Source organism: Dipodomys spectabilis, unplaced genomic scaffold (genome assembly GCF_019054845.1).
Source record: "Dipodomys spectabilis isolate Male_0828 unplaced genomic scaffold, ASM1905484v1 ptg000032l, whole genome shotgun sequence".
NCBI classification, from domain to species: Eukaryota; Metazoa; Chordata; class Mammalia; order Rodentia; family Heteromyidae; genus Dipodomys; species Dipodomys spectabilis.
The window spans coordinates 23,087,123-23,110,260 of record NW_024870709.1 but is presented as its reverse complement, the minus strand read 5'-3'; the positions used below and the strand labels follow the sequence as shown (position 1 = coordinate 23,110,260).

Here is a 23,138-nt window from a genome sequence, read left to right as displayed (position 1 = left end):
AGCAACCACATTAGCTGTCTTAAAACCGAACCTCGGACTCTTCTCTTCCATCTTGTTTTTAGGCAATTCAGCCATAGGATGTGCTACCCACAATGGAAGAGGGCTTCTTAAATACCAGATGTTCGATGGCCATCCCACTTATTCCAACAAGATACAATTCCTTCCAGCTGGGATTAATAGCTACTAATCTACCAATGAGAAAATAGTCTGGGTGAAAGATCCAGTCTGAACTGAGAAAAGGATGTTATCTTACCCAATATTCAATGTTTTTTTTCCCACTCACCTTCTCTCTCACCTATTTGAGAAAGCAGATATAATACTTGAATAGAAAATATTATCTGTCTGTAGCATCGTTAGCTTTCCCCTTTCTTCAGAAATGATGAAGGCCCCATATGGAATTCATTCTCTTTTTGTAAGGGAACCTACGAGTCCTGCTGTCTTCTATAACCCCTCAACAGATACAACACATCTAAAGGTAGGATACAATGGAATTATGAATTAATACAAGCTTATAAGCTGAGGCAATTAGGAAAGATTTCAATTATAAATTGGCATTTTTGGATTTTTTCTTCTGGCAATACTGGGGATTGAATTCAGGGACTTGAATTTGCTAGGCAGGCCTTCTACCACTGAACCACTCCTCCTGTGATAACGATCTTTTCCTTGTTAATTTTTTTATTTGTTATTTATTTATTAATGTATTATTATTACTATTATTTAGAGAAAGTTTATTAGGAAAGAAACATACTTCCAATAAATTGGAAGCAAGTTTTCTTTAAGGAGAAAATTACCTCAATTGGCATTTTAAATTGGCTTTGGAAGAAAGGTAGGTAGAAAGGGAAATGAAAATAGAAGACTATATGGAGAAGAGGCACTCATATGCTACAGACACGAATAAGGGAGCAGATTCTCTAAATTATATTAAGGTTACTGCACTTGAAAACCTTTCAACTTCTCCCTTACGTGATGTCCAAAGATCTGTATACATCTCCATATATATCTTTATTTTTCTCCTTAAAATGCAGAAAGGTCAGCATTCCTTATTTGGCCTTCCTGTGGCCCATGTTGGGATACTTGTAGGTAATATGTAATATGTTGATTAGCTTAAAGATACTTTTAATCCATGTAAGGCATAAGATCTGCACATATCTGGTAGCTTTTGGGTTTGATCTAAACCGGTTCTCATTGATCTCAAGTACGAGTGGCAGGTGTGGTGGTGCTGGTCTGTAATCCCATCTATTCAAGCCTGCTTGGCCATGTTAGTAGTTCAGTACAGTCTAAGGTGAGGGAGGAAGAGAAGAAAAAAGAGGGTGGAAGGGAGGGGTGGAGGAAAGAAAGAAAGAAAGAGAAAGAAAGAAGGAAAGAAGGAAGGAAAGGAAAGATGAGAGAGAAAAGGCAAGGAGAAAGAAAAAGAGAGAAAGAAGAGGAAGGAAGGAAATGAGAAAAGGAATAAGGAGGATCTAGCTTTAGTTTTCTACAGGTGTAGAAATTTGCCAGCACCATGTACCAAAGAGGCTGTCTTTCTTCCATTCTGGTTTTTTTTTTTTAGCTCCCTTATCAAAGATTAGGATAGGTCTGTGGATTCATTTCTGGGTCTTCAGTTCTATTCCATTGGTGCTTGGGTCTGTTCTTGTGCCAGTACCAAGCTGTTTTGGTTACTATGGCTTTGTGGTAGAGTTTGAAATTTGGTATTGATACTCTTCCAGTACTGTTCTTTCTGCTAAGGATTGTTTTTGCTATTCGGGATCTTTTATTGTACCATAGGAATTTTTGGGTTGCTTCTTCTATTTCGTTGTAGAATGAAGTTGGAATATTGATAGGTATTGTATTGAATGTGTAGATAGCCTTTGGCAGTATTACCATTGTTAAATGGGGAGGGGAGGAGTTGGGGAGGTGGGGAGGGAAGGGATGGTAGGGGAAAAACAAAGGAGGAGGTAACAATGCTCAATAGGAAATGTACTCATTACCTTACTCATATAACTGTAACCCCTCTGTATAGTATTTTTATAATAAAAAAGTATAAAAAAGGAATGAGGGAAGGAAAGAAGAAAGAAAAAGCCAAAGAGAAAAGGAAGGAAAATAAATACATGCACACATACATACATACAAACATAACTGGCATCTGCACATTCATATCTAGGAGGCAGCGAGGAGTGAGGTAGGCTTTGCTCTTGTTTCTCCTGATCACAAACTGCCTTTGCCACCAGCAGTTTTTGGTTTAGCTTCAGGAAGAAAGCTGTTTTAACACTGTTTTTTTACTACAGGCTCTTCCAACCACAGTTTCCATTGGAATCATCTGGAGCTTTTGTTAAACTAGAGAATCTGATTAGTGGGGCCTGACAAGCTGTATCTCTAATAATGATGTCTAATCCTGATATTACCAGTTATTTTCAGGATGGGTTCTTCCTTCCTGCCGGGTCTACTTGCTCTCTTCAAGAGCCCTGGGATCTGCTTCCTTTTAGGTTTCCAGTCTTCCCTTGGGTCACCTAGTGAAGCTTCCTTCCACAGACATGAATCTCCCAGAGTTTTCTGCTTGAGCTGGCCTAGTACCCTGGCCCTCCCAATCTCTGACTCTTAGGTATCTTGGGATAACAGATATGCACCAGTGTACCGAGCTAGAAGTTGAGGGGGAGTCTTAGCAACTTTTCTGCCAAGGATGTCCTTGGCCCTTGATCCTACTGTTCTCAGCCTCTCAAGTAGCTAGGATTACAGAAAGGAACCACAGAACCCGGCTGATAGTAGACAACATTTCAAGAATATTCCTAAAAGACTGTGTAAAATGAAAAATATACAGAAGGGCACAAATACCCTTGCTGAGGAGTAGAGAAGGAAATATTCCCCAGAGCTCACTGTACTGTCTTCCTGAGGAAGGCAGCAGTACTAGATGTCACCCTTTGAACATTTGCAGTCCGGATAGGAGTCAGTGATTTTCAGCAATTTCTAAATATCTGTTATCCTATCACATCCTCTAGAATGTATCTTCTGACTTTTATGATCTTAGTTTTAGCTAATCTCTTCATGATCTTTTTTTGAACTTCCTGTTTATCTGGGTAAAAAGAAGACCTGTACATCTTCTTTTATGTATTATATATAATATTATCTAGGACTAAAATTTTTCTATGCTATTTCTTTCAATGACCCACATCTCATCCAAAAGTACATGCTTTAATCTTCACGTGTTTATTGTGTGTGTGTGTGTGTGTGTGTGTGTGTGTGTGTGTGTGTGTGTGTGTACTAGGATTGAACTCAGTGCCTGGGTGCTGTCCCTTAGCTTTTTTCATTCAAAGCTAGGGCTCTACCACTTGGGCCACAGCTCCATTTCTGGCTTTTTGGTAGGTAATTGGAGATGAGAATCTCATGGATTTTCCTGCTAGGCTGGCTTTGAGCCATGCTCTTCAGATATCTGCCTCATGAGTAGCTAGGATTATGGGCCATGATTGTGCTCAATTTTAAAATTAATTTAAAATTTTAAGTTGTATTTGTCTGGATGATGCTGGGTAGAGTGATGTCTTAAAGGTATTTTGGTTACACAAGACAAAATTCCAAGGGAAGACTGCTATATACAAACATACTTTCATTGTATTTGATATTGGTATAACTTGTGAAGGTGAAGGACAAAAACAAATCGTTTAAATAGGGATACAGGTGGACCCATTGCAACAATGAGATGTACAAGACGTTTTATGTCAAAAAAGGAACTTTACATTTCTGGCGGGAGAGGGGGCGCGGGGGGGGGGGGAGTGGAAACAAAGGAGGAGGCAATAATGCTTGATAAGAAATGTACTCATTACCTTGCCCATGTAATTGTAACCCCTCTGTATAGTATTTTCACAATTATAAAACAAAAAACAAAACCTGAGAACTAGTAGCTAAGTGCCCTCTAGTGTGTACAGATGAGAATTACACAACTGTTGTATTTATTGTGTCAGGTCATGATTTATTGTGTGTCTTACAAAAAAATCAAACTTTGTGATGCACATAGTCAGCTGTTGTAGTATGATAATTTATTGCTAATTTATTCTCAATTATTGAACTAGTTAATATTAGCTTAAATTTATTTTTGACACATAAATTATGACTAGTTCCTGATACCAGTCTTGATCATTAGATCTCAGCTGCTCTTAAAAGTTTACTTTAGGCCAGGCGCCCATGGCTCACGCCTGTAATCCTAGCTACTCAGGAGGCTGAGATCTGAGGATCGCGGTTCAAAGCCAGCCTGGGCAGGAAAGAGCATGAGAACTCCTATTTCCAGTAAATCACTAGAAAACCGGAAGTGGCTTTGTAGCTCAAGTGGTAGAGTGCTCGCCTTGAGCTAAAGAGCTGAGGGACAGTGCTCAGGCCCAGAGTTTAAGCCCCATGACCAACAAAAAAAAAAAAAAAAGTTTACTTTAAATATTAGGAAGTCCACATTCCTACACATGTGTTTTTCCGGGAATGAATGGCTATTACCTCAGGGTACAATGACAGCTAAGTGGAAAATGCCACATCCGTTCTGTAAGAGGCAAGTTTTTAGTTATTAGATAGTGGCCTTACTGCTTGTAGTCATCTTCTGTAGGTGTAGCTCAATTTCTCTTGTACAAGGGTGAAATTTAGTTGCCATCATTTTCTTCTCTTGTTCATAAAAGGAAAGTTGACAGGGAGGGAAGCTGTTAATTCTCACTGTGCTGCATACAACTCTGCCCTGTGGTAATGTATTAGGCATCTGTGCTGTTTATCTCCACATAAGAAGGCAACCATGATCGTTGTTAGGTTAGAACTAAATGTCTATAGGCACAAAATCCCCAAGATAAGATTGAAGTTTTTGTTTCATATGATATAAATGTCCAGAAACAACAGTCTAGGGTAAATATTGCCATTCTATTGTCCTCTGCCATTTCTGTAGCAAGTGGCTGTTACTTCCTGTCTTTACATCTGTATCCCAGGCAGTAGAAAAAGGCCAAAGAAAAGCATATGCACTTGGGCCTGGGAGCTGTCCCTGAACTTCTGTGCTCAAAGTTCCACTACTTGAGCCAGAGCTCCGCTTCCAGATTTTTGGTGTTTCACTGGAGATAAGCCTGGGCTGGCTTTGAACCATGATCCTCAGATCTCAGCCCCCTGAGTAGCTAGGATTGCAGGTGTAAGCCACAGGCACCCAGCACATTTTAAAAAACTATGTTCCCTTTTGTTCTTTGGCTTTATTACAATCTCGGAAAATGTACAAATACTCTGTTCCCTCTTTGCTGTAATACATTAAGAACTCATATATATTACATATGAGTTTGACAAGCTATTAATAAAAGTGTTTAAGACTTCCTTTTTGGTACTGGTTGATACCAGGATATATTCTGGTGGATATTTTCTCTTTTACAGGTAAAACCTAGAAGTGCCACACAATAGTTTTGTCTATGAGACATTGGTCAAAATTTGGTTGAAGTTTAAAGGAGGAAAGGAATGTCATCTTTTGTGAAAGCTCCAGGCCTCCAAAATCTGAAACACTACAGTTAAAAGAAAAAAGGATTTTAGGTTAAAAACTCAGTCATGTCTAAGCCAGATTTTATTTGAGTATCTATGTCAATGTTTTTAAATGGTCACCTTATAGCTATGACTAAATATGTAGAGCTTATGATGCTAATTGTTGGTGGCTTCCTTGTACATTTAATGTATTCCCATTCCCCAAGTATATAAGCCTTCTAGGATACAAAGCTAAGGAAGACACTCTATAAAGCAAAATTAAAATAGTTGGTAATAATATCCCTTTACCAACTAATTATAGCAAAGGGAATTCAATGGTTTTATCAATACTGTCAAATTGTTATTCTAAAATATTGTATACGATGAAACTGTTTTGTCAATTGCTGTTTCAAACTCTTAACTATGAGTATTCTAAGTCTTTTGTCAATGTAGATTTGATAGTTCTCTGAAATATTTATGATCTGGCCCACAGAGGATGGTTCTTACTAGTACTTTCCATCAAATTGAGTTAGCTTTATAAACTTAAAGGATTCCAGGTAACCATTGCTTAAGATCTAGTTCTTATAAATCTGTTACTTAAATCTGATTAAAGAGGGTCTAATTGGTTGTGAATCCCACCTGACCTGATTGTCCCTCCCCCTCCCATGTGAGATCAGATTTATCCAGGCAAAGAGGGAAAATGTACCAGGACTTCTCAGACTAGTAACAAGGGAATATTCAAAGATCAACATCTCAGTCAGGAACTGGTGACTCATGCCTGTAATCCTAGCTAGTCAGGAGCTTGAGATCTCAAGATTACTGTTCAAAACCAGCCTAGGAGACTCTTATCTCTAATTAGCCAGCAAAAAGCCAGAAATGGAGCTGTAGATCAAACAGTAAAGCAGTAGTCTTGAGTGAAGAAATTGAGACAGTGCCAGCTAAAGCCCAGTATTCACACACACACATACACACACACTCACATACACAACCAGTTCAAATAAAACAAACTTGTTCAGGCAGAGGGGATGTCAGATTTCAAATAGTGTCAGACTTGTACCAAGTCTTCCAAGAGTAAAAAAGGCAAGCTATTATAAAGAAATGTCTCAAAAGCATGGTTGACTGAGTCTAAAGCCCATGCATGCCTACCTTTCAGCTAAACAGGAATTTGCACTCTAGGTTTTCTATATCACCTGCAAGTCTATAGCTACAAAAACTCAGAGGCCCTTCCCAATGTATGGGCATTCACAGATGCTTACAGCAGAGACTATCCAACTCATACCTCTGCGAATAGACCTCAAAACTGTAGCAGGCACGGAGGCAAAGATGTGAAAAGCGTATTTCTTTCTTCATGATGTATAAAAACCTGTCAATTAACATAGTTCAGATACTCTACCTCAAACTTTCACATCACTGTAAAGACAAATGGACTCTTTGGAGGCTGTAATCTTAGAAAATAGAAGGGTATTAAATATGCTCACTATCTCCCAAAGAGAAAGTGGTACTTTCCTTGGGTGGTATGGGTGGTCTGCATTTGAATTAAGAGATCAGATGAGTTCCAGCTAGTGTTCATAAATTAATCCATCAAGCCTCTCAACTTAAAAAGATGAGCCACCCGAGGATGGCTCTCATGGGAAAATACCTGGTCCTGGTTATCCTGGATACTCTTCTTTCTGATAACTTCCAATCTCTCCCTCTCCCTCCCTCTCTCTCTCTCCCTCTCTCCCTCCCTCTCTCTCTCTCTCTCTCTCTCTCTCTCTCTCTCTTTCTCTCTCCCTCCCTCCCTTGTATTGGACCATGCTTCTAACCAGTCTTACTTCTTTTTTATCTTCAAGCTATAACGTTACAAATGATACTACAATATGGCTTCCACCCCTATCATATAGTGACCATTGAGTGCCCATTAGCACTTAAATCAGAATGTTCTCTTCCATTATTCAATTATTCCATTATTCCATTCAATTATTCCATTATGCAATTAGATCCTATTGTATCCCTAAGGATCACTCCCTCTGCCAGAACAACAAATATATAAACAAGGACCTCTCTATGACTCTGTTCTGCTTAGAGTAGTTGCAAGAAGATTAGACAATCACCCCTTTAAAACCAGGATTTGGTTTTGTTGTTCTGTCTAGGGATGGTGAGAGGAGGCCCCACTGACAAGGTGGAGAGAGAAATACCAAGGGCCAGGTCTATATAGTATTGTACTAGAAAATCTAGGTTGTAGTTCAGTAAATATTAACATTCACACACACACACACACTTTAAATTCACCTCATCATGGATGCCTGGTATGCTGTTCCTGTCTGACGTGAGGAGCTTTGTGACACTCTTCACTACTAAGGATGATGTTGCAATTGTCTCTTATCAGGAAGAAACCACTTTGCCATTTGGTTGTGATGTAGTTTATGGTGATGATGAGTGATCATTGCTACATGAAGCACTATGTAGAAATGATAAGATCACTAGTCCAGGGGAGCAAAATGCTGATTTGAAATGAGACAATGTCCAAATTTAACTTTGGTTACTCATTTTTCTAAGTTTAAATGTAAGCCAAAAAGTTAATCTATAAGGCATGAACTGCTAGTAAATTTGAACATACGGTAGCTAGTTGGTTGTTTTCTAATTTAGGAGATAAAAATTAGTCTTTTATAGTTCTTTCAGTTTTTAGGTAACTTAAAAGGTCTTTATTTTGCTAATTTTTACTAAACATCTTCACTGAGTGCAGGAGTTTAAATGAGTAGACTTGTATTCTTTGGGACTTTAAGCAGGTAATTGCATTGTTTTGGCTTGTTAGAATTGGTCATTGTGTTTATCATTTTCCCCATTATATAAGTCTGTCCTTTATCTGGGTGTTGTAAAGCTTTTCTCTTTGTCATTGGTGCTCCTCAGTTTTGACTATAAAATTTCAAGGTGTTTTCTTTGCCTTTATCCTATTTAATATTTCCTACCACATTTTAGAATTCAGAGCCATTATTTTTTCAAATTTGATTTGTTCCAATTCTTCTCTCTTCTAAGTCTTGGTGTCCACAAAGGTACACAGAACTTTTGATATTGTTCCAGGGTCCTTTTTATTTTGAAACATTTTTGTTAGCTCTCATTAGTTATACCGGGGAGGACTTCATTGTTACTTTTCCATACATGTTTTTAATGTATTTCAGTTTCATGCCCTATGTCATACTCCCTTCACTTTTCCCTTATCATTTTAACAGGTTCCACTGTTTTATTTATTTATTTATTTATCAGTCATGGGGGCTGAACTCTGGGCCCCAGCACTGTCCCTCAGCTCTTCAGCTCAGGGCTAGCACCCTACCACTTGAGCACTACTTCCAGCTTTTTCTGCTTATCTGGTACTGAGGAATCAAACCCAGGGCCTCATGCATGTGAGGTAAACGCTCTACCACTGAGCCACCTTCCCAGCCCCACTGTTTTATTTTCATAGCTCTAACAATCTATTTTAACCTTATTCAGCCTTTTTCATCCTTCTTGTTAGTTCAACCTCCTTCCCGTTAATATCTGTTCCTGACTGAGACTGCTCCTTATTTAAATCTTTATTATTTTATCATCTTACTATTTATCATCTTTATTATTCAAGGTGGGTGATTTCTATTGATTACTCTTTGAGTTCAAGAAACTTCACTTCTAATCTGCAGCTTTATCTGTTTATTTTTTTAAAATTTTAGCCACTAAAGTTTTCTGTTTTATAATTTTCACAGTTTAGAACAGTTTGAGTTAATTTCAGGTATTGTGGAGTTGGCCCTACATACTTACCTTGGGCCAATGCTGTACACAACATTGACTAAAGATAATGGTGTTCTGTCACCCTTTGTGGATGAAAGAAAGATTAAAAATGAACACTGAGTCCTGGAATTCTAAAAACGTTGTAATTAAAAGTTAAAGCACAGTGTAATATATATATATATATATATATATATAGCATTACTCTCCCCTTTTGTTTCTTAATACAGTTAACTTCATTAATAAAAGTTGTTTCAGAATAGAAAAAGGAAGAATTAAAAATAACTAGAACTAGATTTTAGAATGGGTTCTTTAAAAGAATAAAAGGGGGATACGATCTCGTTACAAATGGACCTTTGTTTTCAGAGTTAAGTAAATAGATTAAAGTTTAAAAATAATTACTATGTTCCAGACATTGCACTAAATAACTAGTACTTTGAATATTTTTCTATTATTTCTATCTCACAGATAAGGAACAGAGGTTCTACAGGATAAATTAAGAAGAGAAGTTGCATGACACAGCGATACCACTTTTGGGCATTTACCCAAATGATCACAAACAAGACCATACTAAAGCTACCAGCACAACTATGTTTATTGCAGCATTATTTACCATAGCTAAGATATGGAACCAACCCAGATGCCCCTCAGTAGATGAATGGATCAAGAAAATGTGGTATATATACACAATGGAATTCTATGCCTCCATCAGAAAGAATGACATTGCCCTACTTGTTAGGAAATGGAAAGACTTGGAAAAAATTATATTAAGTGAAGTAAGCCAGTCCCAAAGAAACATCGGTCCCATGGTTTCCCTTATTTGCAATAACTAGTATATGTCTGAGGTCAAGCAGACATATACTATCAAGGTCAGATAAGTTGATGTTAGGGAAATGAACCCTAAGATAAGTATTCAAATGTTTTTGCTTTCATGTAACTGTTTCTAACATATTTATAAGATGATTTCTTTGTTGCTTTGCATGTCCTTCCCCCACGGTATAACCCCTGCTTTCACTGTATTTGATATTAGTATAATTTGTGGAGGGGAAGGGAAAAACAAATCATTTAACTAGGGATACAAATGGACCCATTGCAACAATGAGATGTACAAGTCGTTACGTCAAAACCGAACTTACAACTTTGGCAGTGGGAGAGGGGGAGGGGGAAGGGGGAAGTGAGAAGGGGGTGGTGGTGGGGAGATGGGAAGGGATGGGAAGGGAAAACAAAGGAGGAAGCAACAATGCTTGATAAGAAATGTATTCATTATCTTGCCCATGTAGTTGTAACCCCTCTGTACAGTATTTTCATAATAAAAAAAAAAGAAGATAAGTTGCTACAATAATAGTGGTAGGTATTTCTTGGAGCTACTAAGTTTTAAGTTTAATTTTAAACAAAAAGGAAACTAAGTGAGTTGGAAATGGTTCCTCATTCTTCTCACCAATCATTAGCAAGTGAACTTGTTATCTGTCTACATTGTACATTTATAAAAATGATGTCTAGAGGGATAGGTGCCTCAGTATTTAACTTGTAAAGGCCTTGAATGAATATTTGATAATGTAAAGATGATGCCTGGTAGGACTGATAAACTACATCTCATTGTAATAATCAAACAAATAGCTTTCCTTCATTGTATAGATTCTAGGCCAGAGAGTTCAAATTCCCAAAATTTGTCTTTTCTATTGGCTATCCCTGTGGCTATCCTGCCCATTAGGGTTCTGGGGATGATAAACAGAACTGGTCTGTGTCTCTAGCTCTTCAGTAAGGCAGTCCAACACTGCCATGGTTCCTAGAATTCTATTCCAATATCTACAGGATCTAGATATTACATGCAAAAGACTTCCTCTTCTTTGCCTCTGGTGCTCAGTCTGGTTAGGTGACTTCATGGTTCACAAAAGTCCTCTTCACAGGATTTGCTGACTCAGAAACCTACAGAGGACATCCTCAGGTTCATCTACAATATATAATATGTAGAAATCATAGGATAGGATGGGCAGGTTGTTTTAGAACAAGTGCTACTATATTTTGATCTTCCAAGAAGAAAGGATTAAGTTGTTAATAGAGTCACTGCTGTGACTATTTCCAGTTCTGGAGATTCTTTTTTGGTGGACCAAAGGAACAATTTTACATTATTTTATGTGTCCCCCCCCACCCCAGCTCTGTTTATCTACTGCCAGCCCCCCCCCATTATATTCTACTACCCAATTGGTTTTCAGAATTACCTGAAATGGTCTGTGCATGCCATTTTCTTCCTCAGTGTCATTTGATGGATTTCCACTTTTGGACATGCTCCAAAGCCTTTGGGAAGGCATCCAAAGACCAGCCCCATCTTGCTTTATCCTCTACCTGACACCTTTGGTTTGTACCATTGTTATCATTGTAGCTGAGGGTAAGAATCTGAGTTTTGATTGAACCTGAGTTTTGAGTAGGAAGAGAAGTACCATTTTGCTTTTAAAAATAGCTTTCTGTTTGTGAAATGTGATTCTGGCAGTCCTTATTATGTCATCAGTGAGTGTTTTCATTAAAAACAATCCTTATGACAATATATTTTTTTAACAATACACATGCATGATAATACTTCTAGATGCAAAATTGTACTTTTAAGTTAACTAATTTAATCATTATAGCTAAAATTATAGCTATTTCTAACTTCATCTGATGATGAAAGCAAGGCCCATGGAGGTTCACTATTTAATTGCTTGACTACACAAATGGCAACCTTGTTTTGCTGGCTCTAAAAGCCATCTTATTAGCTATGTTCTCACATAAAAATGTACAGTTAGTGCCAGGCATAATGGCTTATGCCTGCAGTCTGAGCTATTCTGGAATCTGAAATTAGGAGGATCAGTATCAAATTACCATGACCCACATATCACCCAATGAAACAGGTACACCTGTAATCCCAACTACGTGAGAGGCATAATAGGAAGATAATAGGAAGATTAGGGTGTGAGACCAGCCCTGGAAAACATGGGAGACCCTATGCATACAATAAAGCAATAAAGTTCTGGCTATGGATGTGGCTCAAGTGGTAGAGCAAACTAGAGGCCCTGAGTTCAAACCCCAGGATCACAAGCATGCGTAAGCATAGCCACATTATGTGTTTATGTATATATATATATATATATATATATATATATATATGTATGTATGTATGTATCTATCTATCTATCTATCTACCTATCTAAACAAGATCTCAAGGAGATTGTTATACTCCAGTTTGAAAACTAGCATGTGAGGGCTCTCTAGTATGCACAGATGCGTGTTACATAATTGTTGTGATTACTGTATCTTGTTTCATTTAAGGTGTGTCTTCTAAAAGAGCCAAACTCCATGACGCACATATTCAGCTATTGTAGTAGGATAAATTATTGCCATGTCAATGACTGAGCTAGTTAAATTTATTTCGTCATAAAAGTTATATAAATACTGCCAGATAGCTCTTTCATTAGATTTTAGCTGCTTTTAAAAGTTTACTTTAAATATTGCAAGTCCACATTGCAACACATCTGCATGTCAGGAATAGAGGGCCGTAGCCTCATTGCACAAGTACTAAATGATTACTGCTAAAAGGGAAACACTACATCCACTCTGTAAAAAGCAGATATTACTTATCATGATACCATTAATCATCTTCAGTAAGTCTGCCTCTGTTTGCCCTGAGTAAGGGTATGATTTTAGACTTTGGGCCATTATTTTCTACCTTTGTTCTACTTTAAGAAAAGTTGGAAGAGAACTAATTCTTTACTGTGATAATCCTCCCCTGTGTTACTGGGTTAGGTTATTTGTTTATCCCTAAATAGGAAACCAATCATCATACTTTCTAGGATAAAGCTAAAGGTGTATAATCATACGATCCTCAAATATCTAAAACAACCTTGTAAGTTTGTTATTTCTAATATAAATATCCAGAAATCAAAGACCAGGGCAAATAATGTCACTCCATGTCCTCATTCAACACATAGATGCCATTTCTGATATTAAAGTGGTTGTTCTACTTCCTATCCTTATATTTGTATCTCAGGCAGTGGAGACAAGGCTGTAGGAAAATCCATTTACCTTAAAGGAAAATCCATTTCCTTTAAGGTAAAACCCAGAAAGGCAAGTATTTGGTTGGGGGTTTAATGATAAAATAGGATTGCAGGCTTTAAAGAGGGAGGTATATGTCTGCTACTAAAACATGAAGTACCATGAAGTATTGCTTTACAAGATGAAAGAAAGAAGATTTTTTTGGGGATGGGGGCAGCTGCCAGGCTTGAATTCAGAGCCTGGGTGCTGTTCATAAGCATTTTCACTCAAGGTTAGCTCTCTACCACTTTAAGCCACAGCACTACTTCCAGTTTTCTGGTGACTAATTGGAGATAAAAGTCTCACGGACTTTCCTGTCAGAGCTGGCTTCAGACCACTGTCCTTGGATCTCAGCCTGCTGAGTAGCTACGATTAGAGGCGTGAGACACAGGCACCTGGAAAGTAAGAAGATTTTAGATGGGAAACTAGCTTTTTCCATCAAAACTGTTCATATGCTTGGGCATTTGGTATGATTTTCTAAGTGCTAATTATTCTCAGGAATTAGACCAGAAAAGAAGTGTCAAGAATTTCAAGAATTCCAATTATTGAACTGAGAGACTTCTTACAAAGATGCTGGTGTTTCTGTTGGAAACCTTACTTTCTGTGCTTTATGGTTTTTCATGGAGGGCCTTTAGTAATTATGCACCTAGACAATCAATTCAAAATTAAATGCCTATAGCCCGTGGTTGGAGTGAATTCAGTACACACAAATTTTGATTAGTTGTCATAGCTCAGTTAAATATCACCAGCCTCACAATAACAGAGTTCAATATCAGTTAATTTGTACAGTTGTAGATAATTGTGTAAAGTACACAGCTTATGTCAGCTCTATAGTTCATATTCTACTAAATATGTAACAGGTGTACATAATGTTCAGTGTCCAATTGTGTCTCAGGGCCCAACTACTCAGGCTCCCAATGATAGACCCATGTGACGCCTTAAAAAATGAATGAAAGAGGGATTGGTCTACAAGATGAAAGTGAAAAAAATCAGAAAGTAGAAATAAAACTGGAGTTAGCATAATTGAAACTATATAAAAAGACATGGTGATGTTCTAACATTTGGAGACAGTTTAGCCAGAGGATTTTATTAAAGATTCTCTAGAGAAACAGAACCAGTAGTATGTATATTCATATAGTATGTATCTTATACATGATATATAATACATAATATATGTGATATATAATATGATATATAATGATACATCACTTACTATATATGTGATAATATGATACTTAATATGACATATTATGATATAGATGATATCCATTAAATGCATTTTACATATCATGTATAATATGTATTTACATACATATATAATATGGAGACAGGTTGGAAAAGGGAGATTAAATAGCAGAGAAAGAGATGTTTATTTTAAGGATTTTGGTGATGGGTAAGGTCTATAGCAGATTTGAAACCAGTAGAGGAGCCTGCAGTGTAGTTTATAGTTTGAAAGCTTTCTCTGACAGAATCGGTAGAATTCTTTGTTGTTCAGGGGATGTCAGTTTGTTACTGTATTTAGGTCTGCAACTGATTGGCTGATGTCCGCCCACATTTTATAGGGCCGAAAGTAAACCAAGTTAAATATTAAAATCAATTAAAAAACGACTCTCACAGAAAATACTGAATAATATTTGACCAAGTATCTAGGCAATATGGCCCAACCACCAACAGATCTTACTAAAGGCAAATTTATGGCACACATGCAGAACCTGTTGGTGATGTATGCAAATGACACAGAGAAACGTAGATTGCTTTTAAGAAAGCAACAACAAAAGGAATAAGAGAAAAAAAATCACCATAAAGGAGCTCTTAGGATAATCCACAATACTGAAAGCACAAAGGACAAAATGTTGGAAGCTGATCCAATCTTAGAAAGGAATGTGACAATTCACCAAAACATTGGAAAAATGCCTGCTCTTTGTTATAGTTTATACAAAACAAACCAGGAGCACAAGCACTGTCCAAACTCTCCTTGAAAAGTTCAAAGAAATAAAACATTTTACTCCTCAATGTGAGCTGTTTAAAATTACTAACTTTTTTTTTACAATATACCATGTATAATTTACTCGAGTTTTAATGTTTTGCCAAAAGATGGAAAGACCACATATCAAAATATTTTCCATTGATGATTAAGAATAATATATCTGGATGCCTGAAGAATCGTACAAATGAGGACTAGAATGATTTATTTGAAGATATAACCTGTGGCTCTAGGGGGATAGGGGGAGTCTGGTAGCTCAGTTATGTATTCTGATGTTCTCAATAAGATGTAGGTATTCAATAACACTGTTGACCATGTATGGTTGGATAACAGCCCTGGATGGCAGTGTGGTAACATAATAGCACTGTAGACAAAATTTAGACTTGGTTGGCCTACTCTGTACTTGTCTAAGCTTCAATTTCCTAACAGATCATGTGAGGATATCCACAGTGCTTTTCTCTGTTTATGAGGTAGCTGGGAACACAGCACACAAACAGTGCTAAATAAACAATGATTTGAATTGTTTGACCAAAGGTGAATAGTACTTTGTTGGGCAACCAAAGTTTCACCATCCTTCTGCTGTAGTTGGGAATAAGGCTGCCTGCGTGCTGGTTAGGATATGAGTATGGCAAGTATCTGGAGCAAGAAACCCAGGCCTATAGAAGGTATACATGTTAGGATCTAACATCTCTCATTTGTCCTAAGCATCTTTGCCATTCTCCCCAGTGGAATATTTACGGAAAGAAGGAAAGAAACCAAACTGCTGGTCTGATCGTGGAGTCAGTCTCCTGATGATAAATGTCGTTGTATGTATAGGTTTTTTTTTTTTTTTTTTGCATTGTTTTCCAGCAAAAGTAAACAGAAACATGTTGAAGTTTTACAACCTAAGTAAAATGAAAATCCCATGATTCTTCTTCCTTCAGATAAATGCTGCTAAATGTTGTTTCAACGTAGCTGCCACTCTGCCAGGGTTTCTACAGCTTTTATCTCATAAGCATGGTTTCTCTTAGTTGGCACTTTACTTGATGGTATCTTTCTTGGCACTTACATCTTGTGGTGATTAGAATGATTACAGCAGAATCTCTTCTCCATGACCCACTGTCCTCCAGGACATCTTCCCCTTTGTTGTGACATCACAACAAAGGTCCTCCAACTTATTTTTCCTATGTCCCTAAGTTTGTTCATTGTCCTCTGTTCTGATTTTGGGCCTTTATCCTTTGGTTTTAGGAATTATTTTGGGTTAATCCATCACTTAAGCACTGTGAGCATCTCATGCATCTATCCTTCCAGCCTCTAAACTGATCTGGGTGTACATGTCCATTATCAGGCAACTAGAACCTTAAGTTCAATGTGTCTGCCATAAGTACTCCACGTGTGCTTTTCCCTTCCTTTGTATTCAGTGTCTTTGACTTCTACTAGCAGCTGTGAAGCTAAACAGATATGTGCAAAAGATTCCTTTAGACAGAATTAGAAATCAAAGAGAACTGATTCTTGATTTCTGAAAATATATTGGTATGAAAGTTAAAGATAAAAGGTACTGAGCGAGTAGTCTGGTTACCAAATGTGATGAACATCTGACATTTGAGTGAGCATGTTAACTTTCTGGAGTGGGCCCTACTGGTAGCCAGAGACATGAAGAGAACACATCCTGAAGTTAGGAACCCAAGAGGAATTGAATGCATTTCTTACTGTGATATGATGGCTACTTCATAGGTGCCCAGTAACCATAGCTATTTGCTTGTTTGCTTAACAAAAGGAGCACATAAGTATACCACACAACGGTGTTTGCTATCAGTTGATTTCATAACATACAAAGGGTTAGTTAGAGTACTTAATAGTGAAGACATAGGGTTCTATAGCTGAGCAATGAGAACAGTTTTCCTCAATTAATAAACAATTCTGTATGTCTACAGAATTGTCTCCTGTTTCCCCTATAAGCTACTTGCTCATTCTTTCAGGATTCTATATTTTTGCTATAGATACAGAGATTCAGCTTCCTAGAATCATCTTCAAAAATATTTCTGCATTGTAGACATGCATATTACTGGTAGTCAAAATTTTTTTCCAGAAATGACATTCTTCATTCTTATTACACTCTTCCCCCAATCCCCAGGTACTAACTCTAGTGGAAGTTTTCAATGTTTTACACTGTCCTTTCTTACCTCTGTTGTGGGGTGAACATTCTCAACTAAGATGAAGTAAAGTCTGAATCAGGAAGGTTTAAGCTGCAAAAACAGTACCTTAAATGGTTATTATTTTATTTCACAACTATTCCAAAAGTAAGCAGTGAGGGATAGCATATCTGCTGAAGGATGGCATCAGGGTCCAGGGACCCTTTGGAAAGGCTTTCCATGAGATTTTTATGATCTTGGTGACATTTCATTTATGCAACTCCAGACATCACAGTACATTTTATAGAGGGAAATTAGAAACTAATGACAAAAATGAAGTGTTTGGCACTGAGTTTGTCCCTTTTACAAAACTTTCATGGAATATTTTAGTATTATCTGTATCTCTGCAAAAAGCTAATTAAAATTACTTCAGTTAAAGGAGAGTCAACAGCAATAAATTGAATTTTATATTTAGTTCCCATATATCTTTGAGTCTATTGTTTGAAGAACTTGTGTAAGCATTTCCCTGTCAATACCTTAAAGTTGAAAATATACACTGTAGAACAAAAAATAAAGCTCAAAAATTTTATATCTTTATGAATCTGACTAGTCCAGTGACTCCACCCAAATTTCTCAATTGGTCAGAAGCATGCCAAGACTAACATATATGTTTTGCAATACTTGATTACTGATTAGCCTGATTTTTCTATATTTATCTGAAGGCAGTAGTACTCAGTCATTTTGATAACTCAGTTCTTAGGTTTGGTTCTTAAAATTTGAGAATTGGTGTATTTGTACAATATAATAAAGAAATGGGAATTGTGTGTGTATGTTGTTTTAAGGAGGTAAAACAACCAGAGAGATTAAGCAGACCTCTTCAAATTCTCTGTAAGAAAGGAAAAAGAACCTGTTACCTACAGGCTAACATCAGGTTCAACACATTTGAACATATAAACATATGATGAAAAAGATAAATTGTTAGGTATATTCTGAGAAGTGTGCTGAACTTGAAAACTGACATTATTTTCCCGTGTCTAGTAAAAGAAAGGTTAGTTAGAATATAAGGTCAGTCAGAACTTTGGGGCTGGTAGGGTCATATAGAATATAAAGTTATAAAGTATTGCAGAAAACTGAGTTCAAATGTCAAAGAGGTACCCTACTGCATATCTTCTATGTTTATTTGGCAATGTTGGTGATCAGGCAGGGCCTTGAACATGCTGGGCTAGTGCTTTATCACTCAGCGACTGCCCTAGCCCTGTGCGAGTTTTGTGACTTACATAAACTTTTTGTTTGTCTTTATTAGCTTTCTGATTCATGAAATTGCTTAGAGGGGGTATCTTTTATTTCACACGGATAACTAAGCCTTAAATACAAGTAACTGGCTTGGGGACAATTTGAAGCACAGAAAGATGATTCCAGCTCACACTAATTAGGATATTTAAGGCCTCTAGCCCGTATAGTGTCTAAATAAAATGTAGGAACAGTTCAGAGAATTCAAGAAGGAAAGGAAAGGAGATCTCTGCACATAGACTAAAAGTGGGGAAACTAGTATGCTTTTGGGGGAAAATGTCAATGGCCTGTTCCAGCTATTCTTTTACTCACTGTACAAACTTCAGGAATATTTTCAGAGTCAGAGCAATAACATACAACTTTCTGGTAAGTAAATGCTTCAGACAGGTTCCTTTTCAGTAACAAGTTTTACTTATCATCAGACCCAGGCAAACCCTATCACAGACATTCAGAAGAGGCACACAAACCTTCTTGTGATAATTGTTATCTTTCCCTTCCTCTTCTACTAACTAGGACTCCTGGTAGGTTATATTGAAGCTCAAAGCTAGTGGTTTTTCTCCTCTATAGGTAATTTTTTTTTAACTTCTCAACCCAGGCCTTTATCTTCTGTTGACCTAGCTGCTAAACGAGCTAGCAGCCTACAGACCCAGCTACCATTGCATCCCAGGCTGGTTGTTTCCAGATGTAGCTGTGGATGGATACAATCCTTATGAACAAATGGTGTGATCACAGCCTTCAACTTCCATCAGTGCTCCAAAGCACTAGGAAAAACTTGTGAGGCCAGGCCCTGGTGTCTCCCACCTATAATCCTAGCTACTCTGAGGACTTCAGTTCAAAGCCAGAAGGGGCAGGAAAGTCCATGACACTCTCTCTTTCTCTCTCTCTCTCTCTCTCTCTCTCTCTCTCTCTCTCTCTCTCTCTCTCTCTCGCTCTTTAATAAAGAAAACTCGTTTCCATTTCTTGGAGTTCATTTTGATAAATATCATTTTGTATGATCATATATGTACATAGCTTGAGCCCTCTTCTAAGAATATTCTCATTTGGTCTCACTGTGTGACTGTTTAGAGTCCTGTTTATCATGCCCAAGTGTATTTTTTTTTTAAATTTTCCATTCCTTCCCATCCTTCCCCAGCCCCCCCCCATCCTCCCCACTCCCCACTCCCCCCCCCCACCAAAGTTGTAAAGTTCGTTTTTGACATAATGACTTGTACATCTCATTGTTGCAATGGGTCCACCTGTTTCCCTATTTAAACGATTTGTTTTTTCCCTTCCCCTCTACAAATTATACCGACATTAAATACAGTGAAAGCAAGGATCATACTGTGGGGGAGGGGCCAAGTGTATTTTTTTGTCCTTTATCACCCATTGTGTTCACTTGCAGATTTACAGGTGTTGGGAAAATGGAGAACTGACAAGGAATAGGCTGGACTTGATCGTCAACAGGTGAGGACTGTTTATTGAGGAACCGTGAGGGGCACAGACCTTCCCACGGGTTTGGAGGGGTGCTAGAGAATCAGGACAGGAGCTGGGTTTTTATGAGGTCTGAGCAAGGAGGCAGAGGTTAATGAAAAAGCCACTAGGTCAGGGGAGGTGGGGCCTATCATTTGGGCCCACAATGGGATGTTTACAGCTGGGCTCAGGTGGCTTGCCCTGCACATCAAGCAAGTTCACACATACCTGGGATTTTGTCTGGGTCTGTATGGACCTAGGACAATACGGTGTGTGTGTGTGGGGGGGGGGGGTGTCAATCCTTCAATAGGCACATTCTAATTACTACAAATGAGGGAAACCATGGAACCTATGTTTCTTTAGGTCTGGCTTACTTCACTTATTAGAATTTTTCCAAGTCTTTCCATTTCCTTACAAATAAATGCTCTTATCTCCAATTAACCACCAGAAAACCAGAAGTGGTGTTGTGACCCAAAGTGGTAGAGCATTAGCCTTGAGTGAAAAAGTTCAAGACAGTGCCCAGACCCTGAGTTAAAAAAAAAAAAAAAGGTAAACAAAAAACTTGTGAGAAAGACTGGGGGGCTTCAGTTACTATCATCTCTTGGCAGATACGAAATCATCCTGGATACTTCAGACACATTAGTCCTAGAGGCTAATGAGCCTCTAAGACTAATTGTAGAAAACGTTGACAATTATTCTTATACTTTTATGTCTGGGCACCATGGAACTTGGTATGCTTTCAGGAGCAGAATTCCTGCATAGCAAGTCTGTTAGCTTTACTACCTGATGTTTTTCAAGTGTGGAGGGGTGGGAGAAGAGAAGCAGGTGAAACGTAGTTTGGAGTGTGGATATGTACCTTGCTTAGGTAAATTAGGTGAATTGTTGTACGCAGTTAATATTGTCAGCATTCTACCGTAGCAGGATAAGGATTTTTAACTGTATTTCTTAATCCCCCAAACGAGTAGCTGGAGATTCCTATAATAAGTCAAACAACCATTTCGCTTTTCCTGTCTGTGAAATCATCAAGTGGACGCAGCAGAGACAAGGCCTGGGAAGATTTATGTTTTTAAGGACCAGCAGACACGGAATGTGGACTTGGCCCCAGAAGGAAGTGTTTTCCTGGGATTCTGTTAGGAGCCCTCAGCGGTCTCTTCTGACTCCTCCTTCACAAGCCTGGGGCAGGTTTCCCAGCACCCCCCCCCCCCCCCCCCCGCCCTTCCCAGGGCCTGTGGGGGGTGAAAGGCATCCCTGGGCTCCAGGGCCAGACCCCGGCTTTCTACGAGCCCCGGGTGGCCCTGTAAGGCGGCCGGCGGGCGTGTCCCATTCTTAACCTCCCAGCCCGGCGAGGTCTGCACGAGTCCCCAGCTGACCGACGGCTGTACGTGACGAGGACTCCGCTTTTATCTCTCCTTTGGCAGCCACAGCCCTCGGACTCCGCCCGCGTCCCAGCGCCCGGCCAGCTCCACCAGCCCTTCTGGGCGGGGTGGATTCTAATCACCGCGGCCCAGCGCGCCGGGCGGCCGCAGGTGACGCGACGAGGCGGGGACTACAGTTCCCGGCATCCTCCGCCTCCCGCCGGCCCGGGCGCCTCGCCGCGGCGGCACTGACTCGTTCCCCCCCTTCTGCTCGCTGGTCTCCAGCCTCGGCTCCCCGGTGAGGTCCGGCCGAGGGGCGGATCTCTGCGGCCCCCCGCATCGCCCGGGGCTCCGGCGCGGGAGCATGGCTCTGCACCTGGGCCGGCTGAGCGCAGGCCGCGCCTGGCGCGCGGCGCGGGGCGGCTGCGGGGAGCTGCGCGCCTGGTCTGGGCGCTGCGCGTCCGGACGCTTCTGCCGCCCCCCTGGCACCGCCAGCCCCGGACACAGCCGCGGGCTGGGGCACGGCCCCTCCGCCAAGGGCGGGCCCTGGCTGGGGACCGGGCTGGCCGCCACCCTGGCAGGATTGACTGGGCTGGCGGCTGCCACCTTCGGGCATGTGCGGCGGGCCGAGATGGTGCCCAAGAGCTCGGGGACGCGCGGCTCCTCGCTGGGGAGGCCGGAGGCGGAGGACGGCGGCGGGGAGGACGAGCTGGCCCGCCGCTGCCGCTGCTTCATGGCCCCCCCGGTGACCGACCTGCGCGAGCTGCGGAAGAGACCCGGCGACATGAAGACCAAGATGGAACTGATGATCCTGGAGACCCAGGCTCAGGTGTGCCAGGCGCTGGCACAGGTAGACGGCGTCGCCGACTTCTCGGTGGATCGATGGGAGAGGAAGGAAGGTGAGGGTGGCCAACCGTCCCAGTGGGAGGTGGAGAGGGGGGAGAGGGGGCAGAAAAGAAGTCAGAACCCGCGGCGGGTGGAGGGGGTGCAGGAAGGTACCCACAGAGGCTCCCTTGGAAGGGAGGCAGTGTAAGAGCCTGATCCTGGGAAGATCATCCGTCCTGTGCTTGCAGTGTAGACTCAAGGTCAGGCTAGAACTGGCCATTCCAAAACATTGGCAATTCCATGATGACACTTTTATAGACATATTAAGGAGTATTTGCAACTAACAAGCTTGCAAGGCCGCAGTGGACGTTCCCCACATTTCATCATCTTCTCTAGGTGCCATTTGTTCTTTGTACTCTAGAGATAGAATGTGGGACTCGGAGCTTTCATGCTAAGTGTCAACTGGAGCTCAGTCTCCCTCTTCCAGAGCCTCGCGGGGTGTGTGTGTGTGTGTGTGTGTGTGTGTGTGTGTGTGTGTGTGTGTGTGTGTGTGTGTGTGTGTGTGTGTGTGTGTGTGTGTGTGTGTGTGTGTGTGTGTGTGTGTGTGTGTGTGTGTGTGTGTGTGTGTGTGTGTGATTGGGGCTTTGAACTTAGGGCCTCACATACTCACTTGCTTTTTTTGCTTAAGGCCTCCTTCCTCTCACCCCCGCCCTCCCAAAGCAGGTGTGGGTTCTTTTTTTTATAGTAATATTAAGGGGAGAATATTCCAGTGATTTAGGTGATAAGAATGCCATCATTATAGCAGGTATGAGGAGATTCAGTTATGCCTAATATGACATAAAACTGAGCTAATTAACCAATCTTAATGTATTAAGGTTTGGGAAATGGAGGAAG

The 23,138-nt window shown here is 39.9% G+C and overlaps 1 protein-coding gene and 1 long non-coding RNA gene across 3 annotated transcripts in view; both read left to right on the top strand.

The window, feature by feature from the left end:
• The window catches only part of LOC122105562, a 54,353-nt gene extending 32,803 nt beyond the window's left edge, over positions 1-21,550 (top strand). Inside the window, exons 3-4 of the long non-coding RNA XR_006147052.1 lie at positions 19,997-20,058; positions 21,030-21,550. This is a non-coding gene — a long non-coding RNA (uncharacterized LOC122105562). The remainder of the gene's footprint in view (positions 1-19,996; positions 20,059-21,029) is intronic.
• A 172-nt stretch (positions 21,551-21,722) lies between these two features.
• Cpox (coproporphyrinogen oxidase) overlaps positions 21,723-23,138 on the top strand; it is a 29,439-nt gene continuing 28,023 nt past the window's right edge. For both annotated transcript variants that reach the window (XM_042676838.1, XM_042676837.1), the window contains exon 1: positions 21,723-22,318. In XM_042676838.1, coding sequence (XP_042532772.1) covers positions 21,784-22,318 — 535 coding nt within the window. In that variant the 5' untranslated portion in view covers positions 21,723-21,783. The remainder of the gene's footprint in view (positions 22,319-23,138) is intronic.